General features: G+C 40.3%; 1 protein-coding gene across 1 annotated transcript; it reads left to right on the top strand.

Annotated features, from left to right (window-relative positions):
* LOC118013729 (putative dimethylaniline monooxygenase [N-oxide-forming] 6) lies at positions 1–23,382 on the top strand. Its single transcript, XM_035009559.1, is given in 10 exon segments — positions 1–132; positions 4,755–4,895; positions 4,897–4,947; positions 6,056–6,218; positions 14,992–15,134; positions 16,505–16,704; positions 19,466–19,710; positions 19,713–19,820; positions 21,575–21,647; positions 23,040–23,382. Coding segments are annotated over 10 exon segments (1,599 nt in total).

Here is a 23,382-nt window from a genome sequence, read left to right as displayed (position 1 = left end):
ATGGAGAAGAGAGTGGCCATTGTCGGAGCTGCTGTCAGTGGCCTGGCCTCCATCTGGTGCTGCCTGGAAGAGGGGTTGGGGCCCACCTGCTTTGAGAGGAGCAATGATGTTGGAGGCCTGTGGAAATTCTCGGTTAGTGGGACATCACTGTGATACCAATAGAAGGGAGATGGGTTCCTCTGTAAATCAAATCTGATCAGTTCTATTCAGACTTGGAAGGTAGGTCACAAAAGCTCCAGATCTGGAAAGCAAAATTTTATCTCTCCCATCATGTTATTATTGTCCAATAACTCAAAACTACTAGCTCATAAAACATTGTTACCTTCGTAACAGAGCCCAGATCTTGAGGCTGTAAAGGGTGCTAATGTCAGTAATTTATAACAAAAACAAAAACAAAAAACATATCACTGCCTTCCCTGTGTAACTGAAAGGATTCTATCCCTGTTCACTGTTGCTCAGAAAACCTAGGAATGTGGGGGTGGGGGAGAAAGAAAGAAAGAAAGAAAGGGAAAAAATTAGAGTCAGAAGTTCTGAGCTATAGTCTCAACCTTAGGTTTTCTGGGAAGATTAATTTTTCTTTCTTTTTTTTTTTTCTGGACCTCAAATGCTCATTTGTCAAATGTTGAGGTTGGAGATTAAGTTTCCTCTAATATGCCTTCCAATTGTAATGGGATGTGATTCTATAATTAACTCATGTCTATTGCAAAGACATTGTAAGTTATGATAAATAATGATTGCGTGTGTTATGTGTGTGGTTATTGAATACTCTGCAAACCCCAAAACCAGAGAGAAAAATGATTGTCTTTGCCATTCAGTCTCATTGTTGGACAAATGATATAATCAGAAAATATTCACTATAAAAAAAATTTTTAAATTTTGAAAGCCAGGTTGGGGAAACTGCTATCCTTTCTGTCCTGAATTTCCCAGCCATTGTGATTGAATGTAGATGATACATATTTGACATGAAGACATTATATCCACACCATTCGCCTTGTAACCAAATTCTGTCTTGGTCTCAGTACTTGCCCAAACCACAACAACACGTTGCTCTACTAGAACATATCAGTGCTAACTTAGGACATATTTATATTCATCTCAAGAGGTTTTTTTTTTTTTAAGTGAGAGGTCTTATAATCCTGAATGTATCATATGAGATATAAGATCATTTCCATTAGGAAATAACCAATAGTTATTTTTTTTTAAGGATGCGATTTTCTTTACTTACATTTGTTCAGGGAGATGTGGCCAGATTAGCCTAAATCATGAAATGGTTCTCTATGATCTCATCAGCAACAATTAAATGCTGCTTGAACACCTATTTTGGCAGAGTTTTGTGCCAGGTCCTGAGATGAAAAATATGTGACATAATTATTCTACATAAACAGTTTCCAATCCTTTCGGTGAAGGATCCATGATCCTTTGATAGAAAATGCACAAAAATTCCTTTGATGGCAAAATCTTTCCTGAAGTCATATGGTCAGAAAACATGAGTTGAATTTGACATTAGGCTAGTTATAATCTTTATTTGTCCCACTTTGTGTTTCACTGCAGAAATGTTCTTGCGTTTGATTATAGGGTGCTGTCCCAGATCTCACTAGAAGTGTTATGGAGAAAAATCCAAAAATCTACAAATTTCAAAATATTTCTAGCCCTAAGAATTTCAAATAAGAGGTTATAGAACTGTGCAACAATGAGGTAGCCTTTCGTGATTGTCAACTTAATGAACAAGTGCCTTGAGATTTGGAAGAGGGCGGGGCAGGGCGGGGTGGGGTGGGGAGGTTGCTACCGAAATGTTAGCAGGTCAAAGGAAACTTCCTGCAAGGAGAGCACTTAGCTGAGACTTGAAGGATGTTCTCAGACAAGGAAAGTAGAGGACTATTATGTGACACAACTCCAGAGAGGGCCGTTCCCACTGTAGTCTGTGAATGGCACCCCATAGACAGTCACCAAGGCTGGTGGGGGAGGTTTCTAGGTAGGAGTGACAAGTATGAAAGGCACAGAGGATGCAGTGAGCATGGTATATCCAGGGATCTGTAAGTTAACCAACGCAACCAGATCACAAATTTTATTTAAGGAAGCAATAGATGACAGATCAGTAAAATGCAAAATCAGACTCTGAGTTATCCACAAGACGGGATATTTCTTTCCCATCAGGTGACTGGTTATAAGCAGAATTATACTCCACGGCCCCATGGGCTTGTAAACACATAAAAAGACTCTAAAGTTTAGTCCCCTCCATACACTGCACGCCTTTCTTCTTTTAGAAGAAAAGGTGCTTGGTACATACAATCTATTCTCAGAAAGGGATCTTTGAAAAATATGTTACATAAGCTTTTATCTTACAAGTCCTGTTAGGCAGAAGGTATTCCGAAAGAAAGAAACGTGGTAATTCTGAACTTTTCACCATGTGCTTTTTCTGCAAAATGGAAACCAAATGAGGTTTAAACACTAGCAGGCTGAATGTGAACATGTTTTAAGTTTCTTATACTCCAATATTAAGACCTCGTGTCCTCAAAAGACTTTCATGCTGCTGCTATACAAAAGGGGGAAACAATGGAACCAGAACTATCTGGACTTTTGTTCCACTCACTCAACAAATACATTGGAAGTACACCATGTATAGGATACGATGTTAGGTTATGGCTCAGATAAGATGTATGGCGGGCAGCCAGCATTTTTATTTTTTTTTTAAGATTTTATTTATTCAGCCAGCATTTTTAAATCAGAGAAAACAAGTCTTAGATTAACTATAATATACATGAATATGCGATTAGGGCAGTAAAAATGATCAGAGGTTGGTAGAGGTGGGGTCAGGACAACTTCCAGTTGATAAGAAAGAGGCAAGGAAAGGCATGATGGAGGGAGCGACTTTTGAGTTGGTCCTTGAGAGTATATTTGGACAAGTAGAAATGGGATTGACAAGCAGAGATGGAATCTGAAAGAAGATCAAGACAGACTGCTGCCATGCATGCACAACATTCTCGAATTAGCCTCTGACCTCGCCCTCCAGTTGCTGACGTTCTAGTGGGGAAGATGAGAAATAGACACAGTTATAACCCAAGACAGGCCGTGATACTGTGACCACAGCTGCTTGGCTCTCTGGGTCTAGGGCAAGCTCTCTCAGCCAGCGGCAGAGTCTGAGCTTAACTTCCTCCTTACCCGTTCAAAACACACCACATGTTGAAATTGAAAATATGAGCTCTCTGAAGCAATTGTCTGTTGTTATATAATACATCTGTTTTCCTTTGTGTGTATAGAACAGCCCTTTAGGGAAAATTCCAAGGAGCTATAAGGGTACATATTCTTTCTCCTCCTGTTATGATTGGCTGGGGTCAAGAGGCAAAAGAGCAGAGATTCATTCATGATGGAAATAATCCAAGGTTTTATCCTCTGTTTCCCAGAGCAGTCTTAGATTTTTTTTAACCAGTCCCCTGCCTGGAGCTCAAGCCTCCCTCCCTTCAATGCACAGCTGAGAAACTTCCCTCCCACTTCTCCTTCTCACAACCACCAACGAAAGGTATGGCTGTGGGTGAATGGGAAAGACTGAAGCTTGAAAATCTGCCAGGTATGAGCCATCACCCTTTTTCTGACCTTAGCAAAAATTTCAAAGTGAGGCTTAAAGAAAGTTAAAATCTCTGAGCCTGGTTATTTATGAGAAACATAGCAACCGTGACTAGAGGAAGTTTTATTTTCAAACTGAGGCCTCAGGCAGCCCACCCCACACACAAGCCTGTCAGTCCTTTCCAGCACTTTTTGTCTATAGCTTCCTGAGGTCAGTATGGGGCTGGAGGGAGATAGGTATCTCGAATCCAGCAGCAACATGTCATTCCAACCCTTCCCCACATTTCAGAGAGCTGCCTTTGGGTTTGGGGGAAGCAGAGGCTGCCAGATTTTTAATGTACTTTCAAGCCAGCACATTGTGTGAACTTTTATCCTTTCCTTAAAACAGAGAGGAAATGTTTGTTTTCCATTTAGCCTTCAACTACTTCTCAAAAAGAAGCCACTTTTCAATGATGTGGCTTCATGATGGAGTGGAAAGATTTACTACAAGTTCTGAGGCTTCTGGTTTCCTGTGTCTGTTTGGTGAGGGGTGAGGAACCCTAACTGGTGATTCAGGATCTCCTCAAGCACAGAGTTCATTTCTAATAGAGCAGTGGTTCTGAGTCTGGTTCCTAAACCAGCACCTTGAGCATTGCCTGGAACTGTAGGAAATGCAGATTCTCAGACCCCAGCCCAGGCACACTGAATCAGAAATTCTGCAGGTAGGGCCCAGGAATCTGTGATCTAAGGGGCCCTTCAGCTGATTCTGACTAGGCCAAATAAATAAACCCTCCACTTCAAGAGAAGATTCCGTTGCGGGTAAAGCGTTCACTGACTGCCATATAGCCGAACAAAGAGACTAAACACTGCCGCCTCCTTTGGACCACTTAGCTGTGTTTTTTTTTTTTTTAACATGAACATGACATCAGAACCAGTTGCTGTGATTGAAAAAAGAAAGAACACTCTGCGGGACTATAAACACAGAACTAATGTGGGGGTAATTCGAGTAAGAGAACTAAGGTGTAGGGCCCCAGCTCTGGGCTGGGGGCCATGCTAAGGGCTTTCTTTTCCACATTTTACAGAGAGCTATGAATTGTTTTAGTGTCTTTTTTTTTTCTTACATATTAAAAAGGTTTCAACTGACCTAAAATTGAATATTCGCTGAACGGAACGTCATTCTTGGCTTCCTTTTTAAGCTTTATTCCTCTTCCTAGAATCATGCAGAAGAAGGCAGAGCCAGCATTTACCAGTCTGTATTCACCAACTCTTCCAAAAAGATGATGTGCTTTCCAGACTTCCCTTATCCTGATGATCACCCCAACTATATGCACCACAGCAAACTCCAGGAATTTGGACATAAGGACATTTGCTCAAAAGAAGAATCTTTTAAGATATATACAGTTTGAGGTAAGGGCCTTGTAACTGGTGCTGTTGAGATCAGTATGTTTATCGGTTGGGGGTGCTGGGGAGCACATTGCCCCTGTTTCTGTTCTAGAAATCAGAGCCAAATATTTGGATAGCTCACCAATCAAATGTTGTTTTGGATTATAAAGTATTCGTGTATTGTTATTTTTCCCTAAACGTGTTCTCCATTAGTCTCTGAGAGCTTTTAGAATACAATAGAAAATATTAGAGAAGCCCTATATCATCATAGTGTACATTCCACCCTCATACTGTCATGTTTTAGAAACAATCCCAAATTCTCTAGTCCATACTTAGACTTCTTGAGTTCAATGCCAATGAGCTGTGGTTCAAGAAGCCATGGCATTCTTTAGAAATTCTGCCATTATGAGGAGAGTAAAATTTTAAATGAATGACTAACATAGTCATTGCTCTCATCCTTTGTCCACTTAGTTCCTTAGATTAGGAGACTTAGCAGATGACTTGGCTCCATAAATAACAATAATATTTCACATTTGTTTAGAATTCTTAATCTCAATTCATTACTGTTAAATACAAAGCATATATATGTAGTGAGAAAAATAATCAACAAAATTATGAATTGCGATTATATTTAATGTAATTTCCTTTATTATTATTTTATTTATTATATTTAATATAATTTTACATATATTTACATAATAGTCATACTATGGAAGTGGCTAATATTTCCAAGGGAGTGTATCTGTACATTGCAAAGGAGAAATAAAGATTGATAACCATAAGATATTCCCAAATTTATGGAATTGATAGAAAATGAGGTCAGAGAGAAAGAAGCCAGGAATGTCAGTTGAGGGTGGTAGGAAGCAATTGAGATGGCATCTTTCACAAGAATATTCAGTGTAATTTACCCCAAATCTACTAACTAGATGTCAAAAAAAGTAAATATGCCCCACTGGGTAATTTCTCTTGGGAGATCTCAAGAATCACTATGACTCCTTACTTTAATGTTTTCCCATATATTTCTCAATGATCAGGGAGCTCATGACAATTATTTCCTCTACAGAAACACTGTGAGAAAATTAAAACCCATAGAATTGTAAATAAAAGGAATTTCTTTCTGGTTTTCTTTAAGACCCTGGTTTCTAGTATAAAGAAATGTCCCAACTTCTTAGTCACTGGACAATGGGAAGTTGTTTCAGAAAAGGATGGGAAACAGGAATCTGCTATTTTTGATGCTGTAATGATCTGTTCAGGACATCATGTATACCCCAATCTACCAACTGATTCCTTTCCTGGTAAGTTTGGAAAATATACAATAGTCTGGGGACATATACAAATATCAAGGGTTGAGCTAGATCTTTCCATAGATTGTATATAATAATTATTCTTTTTTTTTTAGTTTTTAAAAAGGAAAATTGCTTTATTTTTTTAATTTAAAAAAAAATTTATTGTTATGTTAATCACCATACATTACATCATTAGTTTTAGATGTAGTGTTCCATGATTCATTGTTTGTGCATAACACCCAGTGCTCCATGCAGAACGTGCCTTCTTTAATACCCATCACCAGGCTAACCCATCCTCCCACCTGCCTCCCCTCTAGAACCCTCAGTTTGTTTTTCAGAGTCCATCGTCTCTCATGGTTCGTCTCCCCCTCCTTTTCCCCCCTTCATTTTTCCCATCCTGCTATCTACTCTCTCTCAGTTAATTTTAGTTTTACAAAAAGTTCAGGAAAAATTCTCTAAGCATCACAACAGCTGCTCTGAGAGACATGTAATAAAAATGCAGACTATTAGTAAACTGATGGGGAAGTAGGGACTTAAAAAGTAGGTAAAAATATATCAACATACACAACATCAACTATTTATAAGCTTAATGGGGGAATAGAGACTTAAAGTGCAAAATAAAAATACATTTACTTTGTTAAGCAATAATGTTTTTTTAGTTGAGATAAAATTCATAGAGCATAAAATTAATCATTTTGAAGTGTATGTTGAAGTAACATTTACTACATTCATAATGTGGTACAAATGCCACGTCTATCAAGTTCCAAAACATTTTCATCAACCCCAAAGAATATCCTGTATCCATTAGGCAGACACTTTAGCAAAAATATTTTAAATCTTGTTAGCCCTGGGATACAGAAAATTTGCACCACTACCTTAAAAAAATCATGAGGGGAAAACTTCATATGGTTCTTGAAATATGAGGATTCTACATGGACAGATTCTTCTACTCACAGTACTTTCAATTGCAGTGCAAATACATATTGTGAACACTTTGCTTTATAAGGAATACAATTCAAAAGCAGCTCTAAGTGGGGTGGAGTCTAATTTAATTTCTTTAACTTAGAGGAGTATCCATCTGATATTTCATTACATTTCATTACAAGTGTCAACACATCCTTACAGAGCCTTTAAAGGGTAGCCTCACTAGGTTGCAGTGGACCCCATAGGGGATATAGAGTAGGAGCCACCAGGATGCAAGAAGAAAACATTAGAATTCTCATACTTTTAAATTTCTTTTTGGAGTATGTTTTCAAATGTTTATGATAAAATCGTACAATAGTATATCTGTTTTTTTTTTAAGTTATATATTCATTTGAGAGATAGAGGGGCGGGGGGAGGCAGAGGGAGAAGGAGAGAGAAATTCCAAGCAGATGCAGGGCTCCACGTGGGGCTCACGACCCAGAGATCACGACCTGATCTAGCACGAAGAGTCAGAGGTTTAAACTGACTGTTCCACCCAGGCATCCCCATCTATATGGTTTTTAAACAAACAACTATTGGGACAATATGATTAAATAAATTGGTGCTATTAGGTTTCCAGTATCTATCATTGTGTTTCCATAGATCCTTTTTTTTTAATTTTATTGTTATGTTAGTCACCATACAATACATCATTAGTTTTCGATGTAGTGATCCGCGATCCATTGTTTTCGTATAACACCCAGTGCTCCATGCAGTACGTGCCCTCCTTAATACCCATCACTGGGCTAACCAATCCCCCCTCCCCCCTCCCCTCTAAAACCCTGTTTGTTTCTCAGGTCCATAGTCTCTCATGGTTCATCTCTCCCTCCAATTCCCCCCACCCATTTTTCCCTTCCTTCTCTTAATGTCCTCCATGTATTCCTTATGTTCCACAAATAAGTGAAACCATATGATAATTGGCTTTCTCTGCTTGACTTATTTCACTTAGCATACTCTCCTCCAGTCCCATCCATGTTGATGTAAAAGTTGGGTATTCATCTTTTCTGATGGCTGAGTAATATTCCATTGTATATATGGACTACATCTTCTTTATCCGTTCATCCATTGAAGAGCATCTTGGCTCTTTCCACAGCTTGGCTATTGCGGACATTCCTGCTATGAACATTGGGGTGCATATGGCCCTTCTTTTCACTACATCTGTGTCTTTGGGGTAAATATGCAGCAGTGCAATTGCTGGGTCATAGGGTAGCTCTATTTTTAAATTTTTGAGGCACCTCCACACTGTTTTCCAAAGTGGCTGTACCAACTTGCATTCCCACCAACAGTGTAAGAGGGGTCCCCTTTCTCCACAACCTCTCCAACATTTGCTGTTTCTTTCCCTGTCCATTTTTGCCATTCTAACTGGTGTAAGGTGGTATCTCAGTGTGGTTTTGATTTGGATTTCCCTGATGGCTAATGATGATGAACATTTTTTCATGTGTCTATTAGCCATTTGTATGTCTTCTTTGGAGAAGTGTCTGTTCATCTCTTCTGCCCACTTTTTGACTTGATTATTTGTTTTTTGGGTGTGGAGTTTGAGAAGTTCTTTATAGATTTTGGATACCAGCCCTTTATCTGTAGTGTCATTTGCAAATAACTTCTCCCATTCTGTGGGTTGCCTCTTTGTTTTGTTGACTGTTTCCTTTGCTGTGCAGAAGCTTTTTATCTTGATGAAGTCCCAAAACTTCATTTTTGCTTTTGTTTCACTAGCTTTTGGAGATCTATCTTGAAAGAAATTGCTGTGGCCGATGTCAAAGAGGTTACTGCCTATGTTCTCCTCTAGGATTTGGATGGATTCCTGTCTCACATTGAGGTCTATCATCCACTTTGAGTTTATCTTTGTGAATGGTGTTAGAGAATGGTCAAGTTTCATTCTCCTGCATGTGGCTGTCCAATTTTCCCAGCACCATTTATTGAAGAGACTGTCTTTTTTCCATTGCATATTTTTTCTTGCTTTGTCAAAGATTATTTGACCATAGAGTTGAGGGTCCATATCTGGGTTCTCTATTCTGTTCCATTGGTCTATATGTCTGTTTTTGTGCCACTACCATGCTGTCTTGGTGATCACTGCTTTGTAATATAGCTTGAAATCGGGCAACGTGATGCCCCCAGCTTTGTTTTTCTTTTTCAACATCTCCTTGGCGATTCGGGGTCTTTTCTGATTCCATACAAATTTTAGGATTGTTTGTTCCAGCACTTTGAAAAATGTCATTGGAATTTTGATCGGGATGGCATTGAAGGTATAGATTGCTCTGGGTAGCATAGACATTTTAACAATGTTTATTCTTCCGATCCATGAGCATGGAATATTTTTCCATCTTTTTGTGTCTTCTTCAATTTCTTTCATGAGTGTTCTGTAGTTCCTAGAGTATAGATCCTTTACCTCTTTGGTTAGGTTTATTCTGAGGTATCTTATGGTTTTTGGTGCTATTGTAAATGGAATCATTTCTTTAATTTCTCTTTCAACAGTTGCATTGTTAGTGTATAAGAAAGCAACTGATTTCTGTGCATTGATTTTGTATCCTGCCACATTACTGAATTGTTGGATGAGTTCTAGTAATGTGGGGGTGGAGTCTTTGGGGTTTTCCACATAAAGTATCATGTCGTCTGTGAAAAGAGAGTTTGACTTCTTCTTTGCCAATTTGAATACCTTTTATTTCTTTTTGTTGTCTGATTGCTGTTGCTAGGACTTCTAGTATTGTGTTGAACAACAGTGGTGAGAGTGGACACCCTTGACGTGTTCCTGATCTTAAGGGAAAGGCTCTCAGCTTTTCCCCACTGAGGATGATATTTGCTGTGGGTTTTTCATAGATGGATTTTATGAGCTTGAGGAATGTTCCCTCTATCCCTATACTCTGAAGAGTTTTAATCAGGAAAGGATGCTGTATTTTGTCAAATGCTTTTTCTGCATCAATTGAGAGGACCATATGGTTCTTCTCTCTCCTCTTATTAATGTGTTCTATCACATTGATTGATTTGGGAATGTTGAACCACCCTTGCACCCCGGGGATAAATCCCACTTGATCGTGGTGGATGATCCTTTTAATGTATTGTTGGATCCTATTAGCTAGGATTTTGTTGAGGATTTTGGAATCCGTATTCATCATGGATATCGGTCTGAAATTCTCCTTTTTGACGGGGTCTTTGCCTGGTTTGGGGATTAAGGTAATGCTGGCTTCATAGAATGAGTCTGGAAGCTTTTCTTCTATTTCTATTTTTTGAAACAGCTTCAGGAGAATAGGAATGTTTGAATCTTTGAATGTTTGGTAGAATTCCCCAGGGAATCCATCAGGCCCTGGTCTGTTTTGGGGGAGGTTTTTGATCACTGCTTCAATCTCGTTACTGGTTATTGGCCTATTCAGGTTGTCAATTTCTTCCTGTTTCAGGCTTGGCAGCTTATAGGTTTCCAGGAAGGCTTCCATTTCATCCAGATTGCTCAATTTATTGGCACAGAGTGGTTGATAATAATTTCTAATAATTGTTTCTATTTCCTTGGTGTTAGTCGTGCTCTCTCCCCTTTCATTCATAATTTTATTAATTTGGGTCCTTTCTCTCTTCTTTTGGATAAATCTGGCCAGTGGTTTATCAATCTTATTAATTCTTTCAAAGAACCAACTTCTAGTTTCATTCATCTGATCTACTGTGTTTCTGGTTTCTAATTCATTGATTTCTGCTCTAATTTTAATTATTTCTCTTCTAATGCGTGGCTTAGGCATCGTTTGTTGCTTTTTCTCTAGTTCTTTAAGGTGTAGAGTTAGTTGGTGAATTCGGGAGTTTTCTATTTTTTTGAGTGAGGCTTGGATGGCTATGTATTTCCCCCTTAGGACCGCCTTTGCAGTATCCCATAGGTTTTGGACCAATGTGTTTTCGTTCTCATTGATTTCCATGAATTGTTTAAGTTCTTTGATTTCTTGGTTGACCCAAACATTCTTGAGCAGAGTGGTCTTTAGCTTCCAAGTGTTTGAATTTCTGCCAAATTTTTTCTTGTGATTGAGTTCCAGTTTTAGAGCACTGTGGTCTGAGAATATGCAGGGAATAATCTCAGTCTTTTGGTATCGATTGAGACCTGATTTGTGACCCAGTATGTGGTCTATTCTGGAGAAAGTTCCATGTGCGCTCGAGAAGAATGAGTATTCTGTTTTTTAGGGTGGAATGTTCTGTAAATATCTATGAGGTCCATCTGGTCCAATGTATCATTCAGAGCTCTTGTTTCCTTGTTGATTTTCTGCTTAGATGATCTGTCCATTGCTGAGAGTGGAGTATTGAGGTCTCCTACAATTAACGTATTGTTATCAATATGACTCTTTATTTTGGTTAACAGTTGGCTTATGTAGATGGCTGCTCCCATGTTGGGGGCATAGATATTTACAATTGTTAGATCTTCTTGTTGGATAGACCCTTTAAGAATGATATAGTGTCCTTCTGTGTCTCTTATTACAGACTTTAGTTTAAAATCTAATTTGTCTGATGTAAGAATTGCCACCCCAGCTTTCTTTTGAGGTCCGCTGGCATGGAAGATAGATCTCCATCCCTTCACTTTCAGTCTGGATGTATCTTTAGGTTCAAAATGAGTCTCTTGTAGACAGCATATGGATGGGTCCTGTCTTTTTATCCAATCTGCAACCCTGTGCCATTTTATGGGAGCATTTAGGCCATTCACACTGAGAGTGATTATTGAAAGATATGAATTAATTGTCATCATGTTGCCTGTGAAGACGTTGTTTTTATAGATTGCCCTGTAAATTTCTGTTGTAGATCACTCTTGGGGTCTTTCTTCTTTTATAGAACCCCCCTTAATATTTCTTGCAGGGCCAGCTTAGTGGTCACATATTCTTTCAACTTCTGCCGGTCGTGGAAGCTCTGCATCTCTCCATCCATTCTAAATGAAAGCCTTGCTGGATAAAGTATTCTTGGCTGCATGTTCTTCTCATTTAGTACACTGAATATGTCTTGCCAGGCCTTTCTGGCTTGCCAGGTCTCTGTGGATAGGTCTGACGTTATTCTGATGTTCCTCCCTCTGTACGTAAGGAATCTCTTCCCCCTAACTGCCCTTAAGATGGTTTCCTTGGTTCTAAGATTTGCAAGTTTGACTATTACATGCCGGGGTGTTGGCCTGTTTTCCTTGATCTTAGGAGGGGTCCTCTCTGCCTCTAGGACTCGAATGTTTGTTTCATTCCCCAGATTAGGGAAGTTCTCAGCTACGATTTGCTCAAATACATCTTCTAGCCCTCTCTCTCTCTCCACTCCCTCCGGGATTCCAATGATTATGACATTGGAACGCCTCATGGTGTCACTTATTTCTCTGATTCTATGTTCATGGATTCTGAGTTGTTTTTCCCTGGCCTCCTCTTTTCCCTTTTTGTCTATTATACTGTCTTCCAGATCGCTTATTCTCTCTTCTGTTTCAGTTACCCTAGCTGTTAGCTTATCTGGATTGGATTGGATCTCATTGATAGCATTTTTAAGTTCTGCCAATTCCCCTTTTATTTCTGCCCTTAGAGACTCTATGTTGCCATTAATTGATTTCTCCATTCTAGCCATCGTCTTCACAATTGCTGGCCTGAATTCCATCTCCGACATCTTGGTTATATCTGCATCCATTTGTAAATCTGCAGCATAAGTCATAATCTCTGAGTCTTTTCTGTTTTGGGGGCTCCTCCTCCTAGTCATTCTGTTGATGGGTGGTTGAGGGAATGTATAGAGTCCAAATTATTGACCAGAACCCAAGCAAGATGCACCTGTTTTCTTGGGACCTTAGGGTTGCTGGCCTCTTGTTTTCCCAGCCTGTCTTCTGCGGGAGGGGCCTGCCGCGCTGTTACTCAGGCAACCCTGTTTGGGCAGAGTTGCCCTGCGCCCCTGTGGCGGGGGATGGGCTCAGTGGGAATCAGTCTTGGGGGTTTTTGTTCTCTGGCGCCTTTCCCTGGCAGCTTTCCACGTCTCTTCCGTGAGTCAGAGCAGAAAAGACCGTTTCCAACCCTTTGCCTCAGAGCAGAGAGACCTCAGTCTGTTCTTCAGTGAGCTCTCCAGGCCACACCGTCTCCGTTTCTGTCCGTGCTGCTATAAACTGCAGCGTCCTGGGTTGTGCGCCCTTCCGCAGCACTCCCAGTCCTGCCTCCAGGTCGGGGCACGTCTCTGCCCTTTGTGCTTCTAAAACCACCAGCCGCTCCCAGTTCACTGCGCGCGCGACTCCACCGCTCTGGGTTTCCACCCCGGGAGCTACAGTTCACCAGCGAGACCCTGGCGCTCTGGGTTTCCGTCTGGGGGGCTGCAGTTCGCGTGCACATGACCCCGCAGCTCTGGGTTTCTGTCCCAGGGACTGCCCTAAAGTCCTTTCCCATACCAGTCTGCGAGTCTGTGCCCCGTCCGCAGCGCACGAGGCTATCACTCACCCGCGGTGTAGGATCCCCACAGCCAGGCACCCTCCCACTGCCATTTATCCTCCGATATCTGCCCGCGGAATCATGGCTCTCCGCTTCGTACCTCAAAACCAACTGCCTGCGATATTCTGTTTGTACAGATCCAGATCTTCTTACATCTCAGGCTGGTTTCGTGGGTGCTCAGAGTGGTCTGGTAGATATCCAGCTCAATTCCGGGGACCAGTTGAAATAGGGTCCCCTACTCCTCCGCCATCTTTCCCCCCTCCTCCCTATAATAATTATTCTTAAGGTTCCAAAGATTTCAAAACAAAATTTTGAAGTCTGATGATACGTGAAATATAGCAGTAATTGGCCTCCTGACCTCTTATGCTAAAAGAATCAAGGACCTGCAAGTCAGAGATCAGATGAAGACCTGTAGAGGAAGTGTTTGTGTAGAGGAAGGGTTTTTAAAAGTCATCTATAGGCACATTTTGCAAATTCACTTTAGAAATTTCAGTGTGTGGGGGCGCCTGGGTGGCTCAGTTGGTTAAGCGACTGCCTTCGGCTCAGGTCATGATCCTGGAGTCCTGGGATCGAGTCCCGCATCGGGCTCCCTGCTCGGTGGGGAGCCTGCTTCTCCCTCTGACCCTCCTCCCTCTCATGCTCTCTGTCTCTCATTCTCTGCCTCAAATAAATAAATAAAATCTTTAAAAAAAAAAAAAAGAAATTTCAGTGTGTGTGTGTGTGTGTGTGTGTGTGTGTGTGTGGTTTAGTGGCATACTCCATTACTAAACAAAATGCCAAACATCAAATAAATATAATACACAAGCAACCATCCTTTCTCCTTCCTTCCTTCTTTCTTTGCAACAGGAACACATGTCCACTATAAAATATTAGACTTCCCATCTGCAGGCATGCTGTTCATAGGCCAAGATAATTAAAAGAGTAAGATTCAGGAAGAATAGAAGATTGAAAGCATGAAGGTTTTAAGAGGCAGTATATCAAGGGGTTCTGAATGTAGCCTTAGAACACTTGGGCTCAACGTCTTATTCCACTAGTTCCTTACCATGTGACCTTAGACGAGTCACTTAATTTCTTTGTCTTGATTTCCTTGTCTTTTAAAATAGGGATACTAGTATCTGCCATTCAGAGATGTTATCAAGATTAAATGTTAAACTGTAAATCCTTTAGCAGAGGGCCTAGCCCACAGTAAGTACTCAATAAATATTAGCTATGATTACTATCAAAATATGAGTTCCCATACTGCAGGTTTTTTAAGGCACTGTAAGTACTTAGTTGGGGGTTTATTGTCAAAAACCACTAAAAGGATAAATGCACTTCAACTAGGAAACTTTGTTTTAAAAATTAAGACTGATAATAGGAATTTTTTAAAAAATGAAAACAGTGAGTCTTCATCATTTCTCCTGAAAATCAACTCAAACCACTCCTCATGTTCCACTTAGGCCTACATCAGTTTCAAGGCCACTACCTCCACAGCAGGGACTATAAGAACCCAGAAGCCTTCAAGGGGAAGAGGGTCCTTGTGATCAGCCTGGGGAACTCAGGATCTGACATTGCTGTGGAGCTTAGTCCTCTGGCTGCACAGGTATACTGTGAGAAACAAAGCTGGGGTATAGCTATGCTCTAAAATCAAAGCTTAGGCTCTGCGGCTCATGTTTGCCATGTCATAAGACAAGGGATCCACCTATTGCATAGGCCCATTGAATCAAGGAGGACTTAAGACATTCTCCCTGTGAATCAAGGTAATGTGGCCCAGGCTGGCAAGGAAGTACATTCTACCAGATCCAGAGGTAAGTGTACGTGTGTATATATGTATATATAAGAGTGCATTTTTTGTTTTAATTTTGTGTTCTGATCACTTCTAAGCAAACTGTTGCTAGTCGGGATCCACCTTTATTTATATAACAGTATTTCTTATCACCTACCATACAAAAAGCATTGTGCTTATCATTCCGAAAGTCTGGAAGACATGTACGATTTGGTTCTTACTGTCATTTATCCACTCAAAAGCCAGTGCTCAACAAACACTGGGCACATGTTATATGCCAGAACTATGTCCGACTAGAAATAAACACAGAAATAAGTCAGAATACTTCTTGACTTCCAGGAGCAGTCAGTGGGTGGAGGTGAGATGACAGGCACGAAAGGAGGTAATAAAAATGCCACACATTAGGTGTGGAGATGGCAGCACCATAAAAAGAGAACCTAGCTTAGCCTGGATGAAGTCAAAGAAGGCTTCCCAAAGGACTCTAAGCTAAATCATCCATGACCAATAGACCCTGAAGAACTTATTTTTAAGGAAATACATGCTCAATAAACAAATTCTTAAGTGGATGTAAATAAAACTTAAGGAATTTTTTGGAGTTCAATTCCCTTGGGTTGTCACAAAAGTGGCATAATAGACAAGCAGCTGGGCTTGTCTCAGAGCTGAGACAGCTGCCATGGTTTGGGTGCCTAGCAGAGGTCATGGAGTGGGTGTGTAAGAAGGACTGGAAGAGACTTCAGACAGAGAACTGAATTAACTCTTTGGCATCTCTTCAGCCTAATTTCAGGTAGAGATTTAGCTACATTTCTTCCACCCAATCCAGCAACTACCACCATCCACTACCACTGAGGCTCTGGACTGGCTGGTACCCACCAGTCCTACCATCGATATCTCTGACTCTGTGAAGATTAGGCCCATCACAACTGAATACACAGCCCTCTTGTTCCAAGATGACAGGTTCTCATTATTTCAACAACTGTTCACTACCCCTGTGGGGTGTAGAGGCAGAGTAGTTCTGTCTCTACCTAGTTTCAGTCATGGTCTATTCGTCTTGACCCAACTCTTTAAAAATGCTTCTTTGCCTGGATATTGAGGGAAATGTATGGAGATGTTCACAGAACATGTCCATGTGTCATATCTGCTTCTTTCTTACAGAGTGATATTGAAATCCATGTTGCCTTCCCCACCAGGTCATTATCAGCAGCAGAAGTGGTTCCTGGGTCATGAGCAGGGTTTGGGATGATGGCTATCCTTGGGACATGGTGTATGTGACCCGTTTTGCAACCTCCCTCCGGAATGCCCTTCCTTCATTTGTCTCTGACTGGTTATATGTCAGGAAGATGAACACATGGTTTAAGCATGAGAACTATGGCCTGATGCCTTTAAATGGGTACTACAAGTAACTCCTATTTTATCATCCAAAAAAGTGGGGCACTAGTTTCAGTGGAAATTTTTCTCTCTAGGTCTAACTTTAATCAGCTCACTGAGGTTATTGGGATTAAACTGAGGACTGCATAACTGACACAGTATACTCGGAGATCATGCATGCGGTGAAAATCTTACTGAAATGACTCTAGTGGGGAAAGGTATATGGGAAAATACAAAATGGCAAAGGAGCAGACAGCTAGATACCCCTGACATGCAAGATTCATTTACGGTAGCTACGAGCTATAGCAGAGAATTTTGAAGGCTGAGCCAATTCATGAATTGTCCTTTTGCGGAACATCTTATCCATGTTTTGGGTGAATGGGGATAGCAATAATAATAGCTACTCCCCAAGACTATCCTGGTATGCAGTAAGATAAAAAATTAAGGCATTTTGTAAACTATAAAGCTTTACAAATATTGGTTCTTATTAATCTTAAATTTTCCAATATGCTTCTAAAGAGCAATGAACAAAGTAGTATTAATCAACATGTCTCAGAAAGCAGAAAATCTCGAAATGAAAGTGCACACTTCCTTAACCACAGAGTCTGGGATTTTAGCAGGACAGTAAGGATGCATGGAACATGTAAAACAATGAAGATTCACAAAACTGATGTAGCCTTTAAAATTAATATTTGTTTATATACTTCTGTATAGAGACAGAGCCCAACACCTACTAACTAGAAAGGCATTCTAGGGGCACCTGGGTGGCTCAGTCAGTGAAGCATCTGACTCTTGATTTCAACTCAGGTCATGGTCTCGGGGTCGTGAGGTCAAGCCCCGTGTCCGGCTCCATGTGGGCATGGAACATGCTTAAGATTCTCTCTCTCTCTCTCTCTCTCCTTCTGCCCCTCTGCCCCTCCCACCCCACTCACATACTCCCTCTCTAAAAAAAAAAAAAAAAAAAGAAAGGAAGAAAGAGAGAAAAAAAGAAAAGCATTCTTGGCAGAAGAATCAGTATATCAATAAAAAACTATTAAAGTGGGTAAGACAAGAAAGGACTCACTAAGAAATTTCATCTTGGCCCATGCTAACAAAAATGTTTCATTCTGGGGGCACCTGGCTGTCTCAGTCAATAGAGCATGCAATCTCAGGATTGTGAGTTCAAGCCCCATGTTGAGTGTAGAGGTTACTTAAAAATAAAATCTTTAAAAAAAATGCTTCATTGTGTTTAGAGAATCAGATAAGGAAAAACAAGAGGAAACTGTAAATTGGAATAGCAAATGCCAGGTTTAGGAGCCAGACCCTCACTCCACAGCATTTATCCTACCTAGTCTGGCAGACTGCTACATCCTTAAAGAAAAAAAAATGTTGATTTCATGCATTGAAAATTATGTTTAATGTAACAAAAGCTCCAAAACCTGAGCTGATTAAGACTTTTTGTCTTGTAAGAGCAACTGCAAATCATATTCTGGCTTTGCCCTTTAGACAATTGAAACATAGATTTGGAAATCCATTCATTCTTGGAATGAAGCTCCCTCTTAGAAAAGCTTCCAATTACTCTAAGGTATTGATGACACCTTCTCAATCATCCCTTGGGTAGGGGGCAGGGGGAGAAAAACAGGTTTTATTGTGTCCTACTTTTTGTCACCTTATAAAGCAAAAGAAGAGGTAGCAGAATTATAGACATAGAGAATGGTGTGGAAGTATATAGACAGATTCTAAGATTTATAAACTTTCTGAGTGCTTCAGATACTTGGAGTAAATTCCAAAATCCCTGAATCCTGGAATTTTGGCAATCAAAGTAAAGGAAACCAAACATGGCAATAAAGCAGCTCACCAAGCAAATTTGATTTTCTCATAGAAGACCTCATTTATAATAATAGTTCACTTATAACAATGATGCTCGCAAGTGGCAGACACTGTTTTAAGTGCTTTACAGGTAATGTTCATTTAATCCTCACAACAACAGTATGAGGTAGATTCTATCACTATCCCCATTTTATACATAAGGAAACAAATACAGAGAAGCAGCCACTCATGAGAGACAGGGGTAGATTATAAATTTGGGCCATCTGGTTCCAGATTCTGCACTCTGAACCATTGATTATGTCTAGGAATTAGTCTTATTCTCATCTATTTGGTGAATCACCAAATCGTATAAGTACTCATAGGGAAATCTTCAAGCTTCAAAAGGCCAAAAGAGGCAGCTCAGGGCACCTGGGTGGCTCAGTTGGTTAAGCGACTGCCTTCGGCTCAGGTCATGATCCTGCAGTTCCTGGATCGAGTCCCGCATCGGGCTCCCTGCTCGGCAGGGAGTCTGCTTCTCCCTCTGACCCTCCCCCCTCTCATGTGCTCTCTCTCATTCTCTCTCTCAAATAAATAAATGGAATCTTTAAAAAAAAAAAAAGAGGCAGCTCAGACAGAAATTCTTTTTTTTAAAGATTTTATTTATTTATTTGAGAGAGAGAGAGCATGAGCAGGGGATAAGGCAGAAGGAGAAGCAGACTCCCCACTGAGCAGAGAGCCTGATGTGGGGTTCTATCCCAGGACCCTGGGATCATGACCTAAGCTGAAGGCAGACGCTTAATTGACTGAGCCACCCAGAATTTCTTAAGGATTGTTGCAGACAATAGGAAAAAAAACTGCCACAAAATGAGAGCTCAGTAGTCCTCATGTTAATGTTTAACTCCTCAAATTTGGTTCCAGTGCTATGAACTATTGCAGATATTTCTTGGAATTGAGGTATGTTACAGCAAGAGCCTTTGTATCTTGTCTCTGAACAGTCCCCTGAGGAAAGAGCCTGTGTTCAATGACGAGCTCCCATCCCACATCCTATGTGGCACTGTGTCCATCAAGCCCAGTGTGAAGGAGTTTACAGAGACCTCAGCTGTGTTTGAGGATGGGACCATGTTTGAGGCCATCGACTCCATCATCTTTGCAACAGGCTATAGTTACGCCTACCCCTTCCTTGATGACTCCATCATCAAAAGCAGAAACAGTGAGGTCACCTTGTTTAAAGGTATCTTCCCCAAAAAATGGAGAAGCCAAACTTGGCTGTGATTGGCCTTGTCCAGTCCCTTGGGGCTGCCATCCCCACAGCTGACTTGCAGGCTCGCTGGGCTGCTAAAGTGTTTGCAAGTAGGTGGACCATTCTGTCTTTTCTCCATTTAGTCAATGAGCATTTATTGAGCACCTACTATATGCCAAGTACTGTGCTAGGTGCTAGGAATATAAAGGGAACAAGACATACTCTTTGACCTTACACAGTCTAAAACAGAGCCAGGGGAATGTTACAATAGGGGAAGTCTTAGGGTGTTCTGTAAGGGAATATAAAACAGAGGCAGGGAGTGGTAAGAAATAGAGAAAGGGACTAGAGCACAGAGGGCCTTAAGAGCTATGACTTCTCATACGGAAATTGGAGGGATTTTGCAAGGTTTTAAGCAAGAGAAAAACAGCAATAGGTAGAGGCAATGTCAAGATACACTGTGAAGGTTAGAAGGGCCCTGGAGGATGTTGTAGGCAATGCTAGAGAACTTACTGGTATCAAACTGTCAGAACAGCAATGTCAGGCCACACCCACTCTATCGACAATCTTCTCCTCCTCCCTCCACTCTAGACCCCATGGTCTCCAGTGGCTATAAGTGTGCTTTTGTGAGGAAATCAAGAATATGAGGATTACATGAAGAAAGGCAATGTCTCAAATATATTGATTTAATTTACATCAATCATACCGATCATCCTTATTACTTAAAGTGTCTTTTTATTCAAGGGTTCAAAAACCTTGGCCAATATAGGTATACTTCACCTAACATATTGTCCATAAAAACTTAGACTATAAGTAATGAAGAAAATGTTACAATCATAGACTGTATGTTTTCTAAAAATGTCGTGGATAAATAAGCTATTTCAAGTGTACCACAAAGGACCATTATTTAAATAAACCCTGTCATGCAATCTTTTATAAGGGTGTTTTCTGTAAAATACTTCTATCGTGTTTTTCTCTTAAAGGCACAACAGTGCCAAACACCTGGGGTTTTAGAAAAAAATTGGCTACAGTTCATAAACCCAAGAAATTTACATGAAACAAAAGGTATCATTTATTCATCCATCAAATACTTATTGAGCACTACTATGTGCCACACTCTGTCTTGGCACTTCAGACACAACATCAAACAAAGCAGACAAAAATTTTAGCAAACATCTGACCACAAGGTACTTCCAGGCTAGGTAAGATGCTACCAATGACTAGGAAGTGTTCTGCATCGTGAATGTCATAATAGCTTTCTACCACTGTTACAAAGGCAAAAGAGCTACACTCAGTAATCAGATGACCTCTCCACAGTAATCAGATGACCCCTCCACTGCAAAACACTAACAATTTTCTGATGCCCCTTAAGATCCCCTCTGGCTGCAGGCTGATGCTGGAAAACTCATGCTTCTTTCCATTGTTCCATTTTAATTGCCATGTCCCTCAGAGTGAACTATTTTACCAGATTATTTCTTGAAAGAATTATTAATAAGAGGATGCAAATCAGAAATACAAAGAAGCTGTTAAGCTATTATGTGCATGAGGTGCATCTCAGGCATGTTGAGGATTAGGCCTTGCATGACATCACAGAAATATGAGGTTGGGTGATTTGAAGTCACAAACTTCTCTGCAGTCACTATCTCACTGCAGGCCAGCTTTGCCATTCACAGAGGGGGTTCATTGCCTTCTCAAGTCTTTATTTCTGTAAATTGTTATTCTACTAAAGATACCAAAGGCAGCTTCTCTTGATACAAAATCTTTTAGGGACATAGTTCATAAATACTAAGAAAAATTCATCATGTGTCATTATGTATTTCTGATTTTTTCATCTTTTTCAATATTTCTTTCTTCATTTCTTATCTAGAATCATGTACCTTGCCAACTACAAGTGAAATCATGGATGATATTGATGAGAAAATGGGAAAGAAACTCAAGTGGTAAGAGATTGTACTTGCTAATGAAAACAAATCCTGTTTTTCCTTTACATGTAGGAAAACATTTATATATTTTATAATATTTTTGCTAGTCAAAGTTCACATTTTTGGAACACTTGCTATGATCAAGCAGTATTCTATAGAAAATAATAGTCATTACACGTCACCTGTAGTGTAGACCAAACTACACTCTAGAGTACAGTTTCTCAGATGGAGGTGATTTTGATCCCCAGGGGACATTTTGCAAAGTTCAGAGATATTTTTGGTTGTTGCAAGTATAGAGGGCATACTATTGGCATCTAATGTGTAGAAATTAGGATACTGCTAAACATCCTACATTGCAGAGGACAGGCCTCCTAAACAAAGAATTATCCAGCTCAAATGTCTCCAAGAAGTCCTTTCCATCAGCCACATGTCCACCAGCAAGTTAACTAGCTGGGAAGCGAGCACTGTAATAAGAAAACCAAATGAAGAACTAAACTGAGTTCCCCTGCCCTGGTATTTTCGTCTAAAAGAGTATTCACTTCTGATTCATCCAAACACGGGTTCTCAAGTACACCATAAATGGGATCAGAAGAAAGTCATTTAAGTGGCTAGACATCAGATATTTAAATGTAATTTTTATGTTAATTACTTCTATATAAGTAAATCTTTTTCAAATTATATATTAAAATCTGTTGAAATAATAATTAGATAATGAATCCCATTCAGATGAATAGGCGACTGTATAAGAAGTTTCTTTCCTCTTTCAAGTTCTAACACATCATTCACTGAGTGCTGCCAGGTAGTTGCTGGTGAAGGATCTAGAGAAGAGAAGACTTGGAACTTTCAGACTCAACAAAACCTCCCCTGAATCTCATCCAGTTCACAGGACAGCTCTGTGAAGTGGGCACCCTTGTGTGCTAGCAATTCACACAGCTCACTCACCATCCTTTATATTACAGGCCAGTAGGAATAAGGAGGAGGAAGAAGAGAAGCCCCAAAGTCAACCTCATTTCTTAAATGGTAGACTGTTCTTCAGGGCTCATAAAAGTAAATGAGGCCATGCCCCAAAATCTAACCCTGGAGCAGATCCTAAGCAATGTTATGTAAAGAATAACCATGTGTTAAAGAGTAAACTAAGTTAATCAGTCATCTGGACACATGAAGGTCAGTTCTCTCCAGGCCAGAAGGAGAAGACCAAAATAACATCAAACTTAGAGATTAGGAAGTAGAAAAAAATCAACTCATTTATAGCCAAAGAACAAATGATAAATTCATTGCTGTGAAGAAAGAAGAGTGGGATAGTTTTGGAGGTGCTGACCAAAATGCTACTTTTCTGAGGTAGAAAGTAAGAAATTAGTTCTTGGTTTACAACTGTGACACTCATTCCAATATGTTCTTTTCTTTCCTCAGGTTTGGCCAGAGCCAGACTTTGCAGACAGATTACATCATGTACATGGATGAGCTGGGCTCCTTCATAGGGACCAAGCCTAACATACCATGGCTTTTCCTGACTGATCCCCAGCTGGCCCTGGAGGTGTTCTTTGGTCCTTGCAGCCCATACCAGTTTCGACTGATGGGACCAGGGAAGTGGGATGGGGCCAGAAATGCCATCCTGACCCAGTAGGATAGGACAGTAAAGCCAACCAGGACAAGAGCTGTCAGTGAAGCTCAGAGACCCCAACACTTTCACAATTTGCTCAAAATGCTTTCATTCCCAGTGCTTTTGCTGGCTGTTTGGCTTACATTTTATTAA

This window comes from Mirounga leonina, unplaced genomic scaffold, assembly GCF_011800145.1.
Source record: "Mirounga leonina isolate KUSES-001 unplaced genomic scaffold, KU_Mleo_1.0 Mir_154, whole genome shotgun sequence".
NCBI classification, from domain to species: Eukaryota; Metazoa; Chordata; class Mammalia; order Carnivora; family Phocidae; genus Mirounga; species Mirounga leonina.
This window is presented reverse-complemented; position numbering and strand designations above follow the sequence as displayed.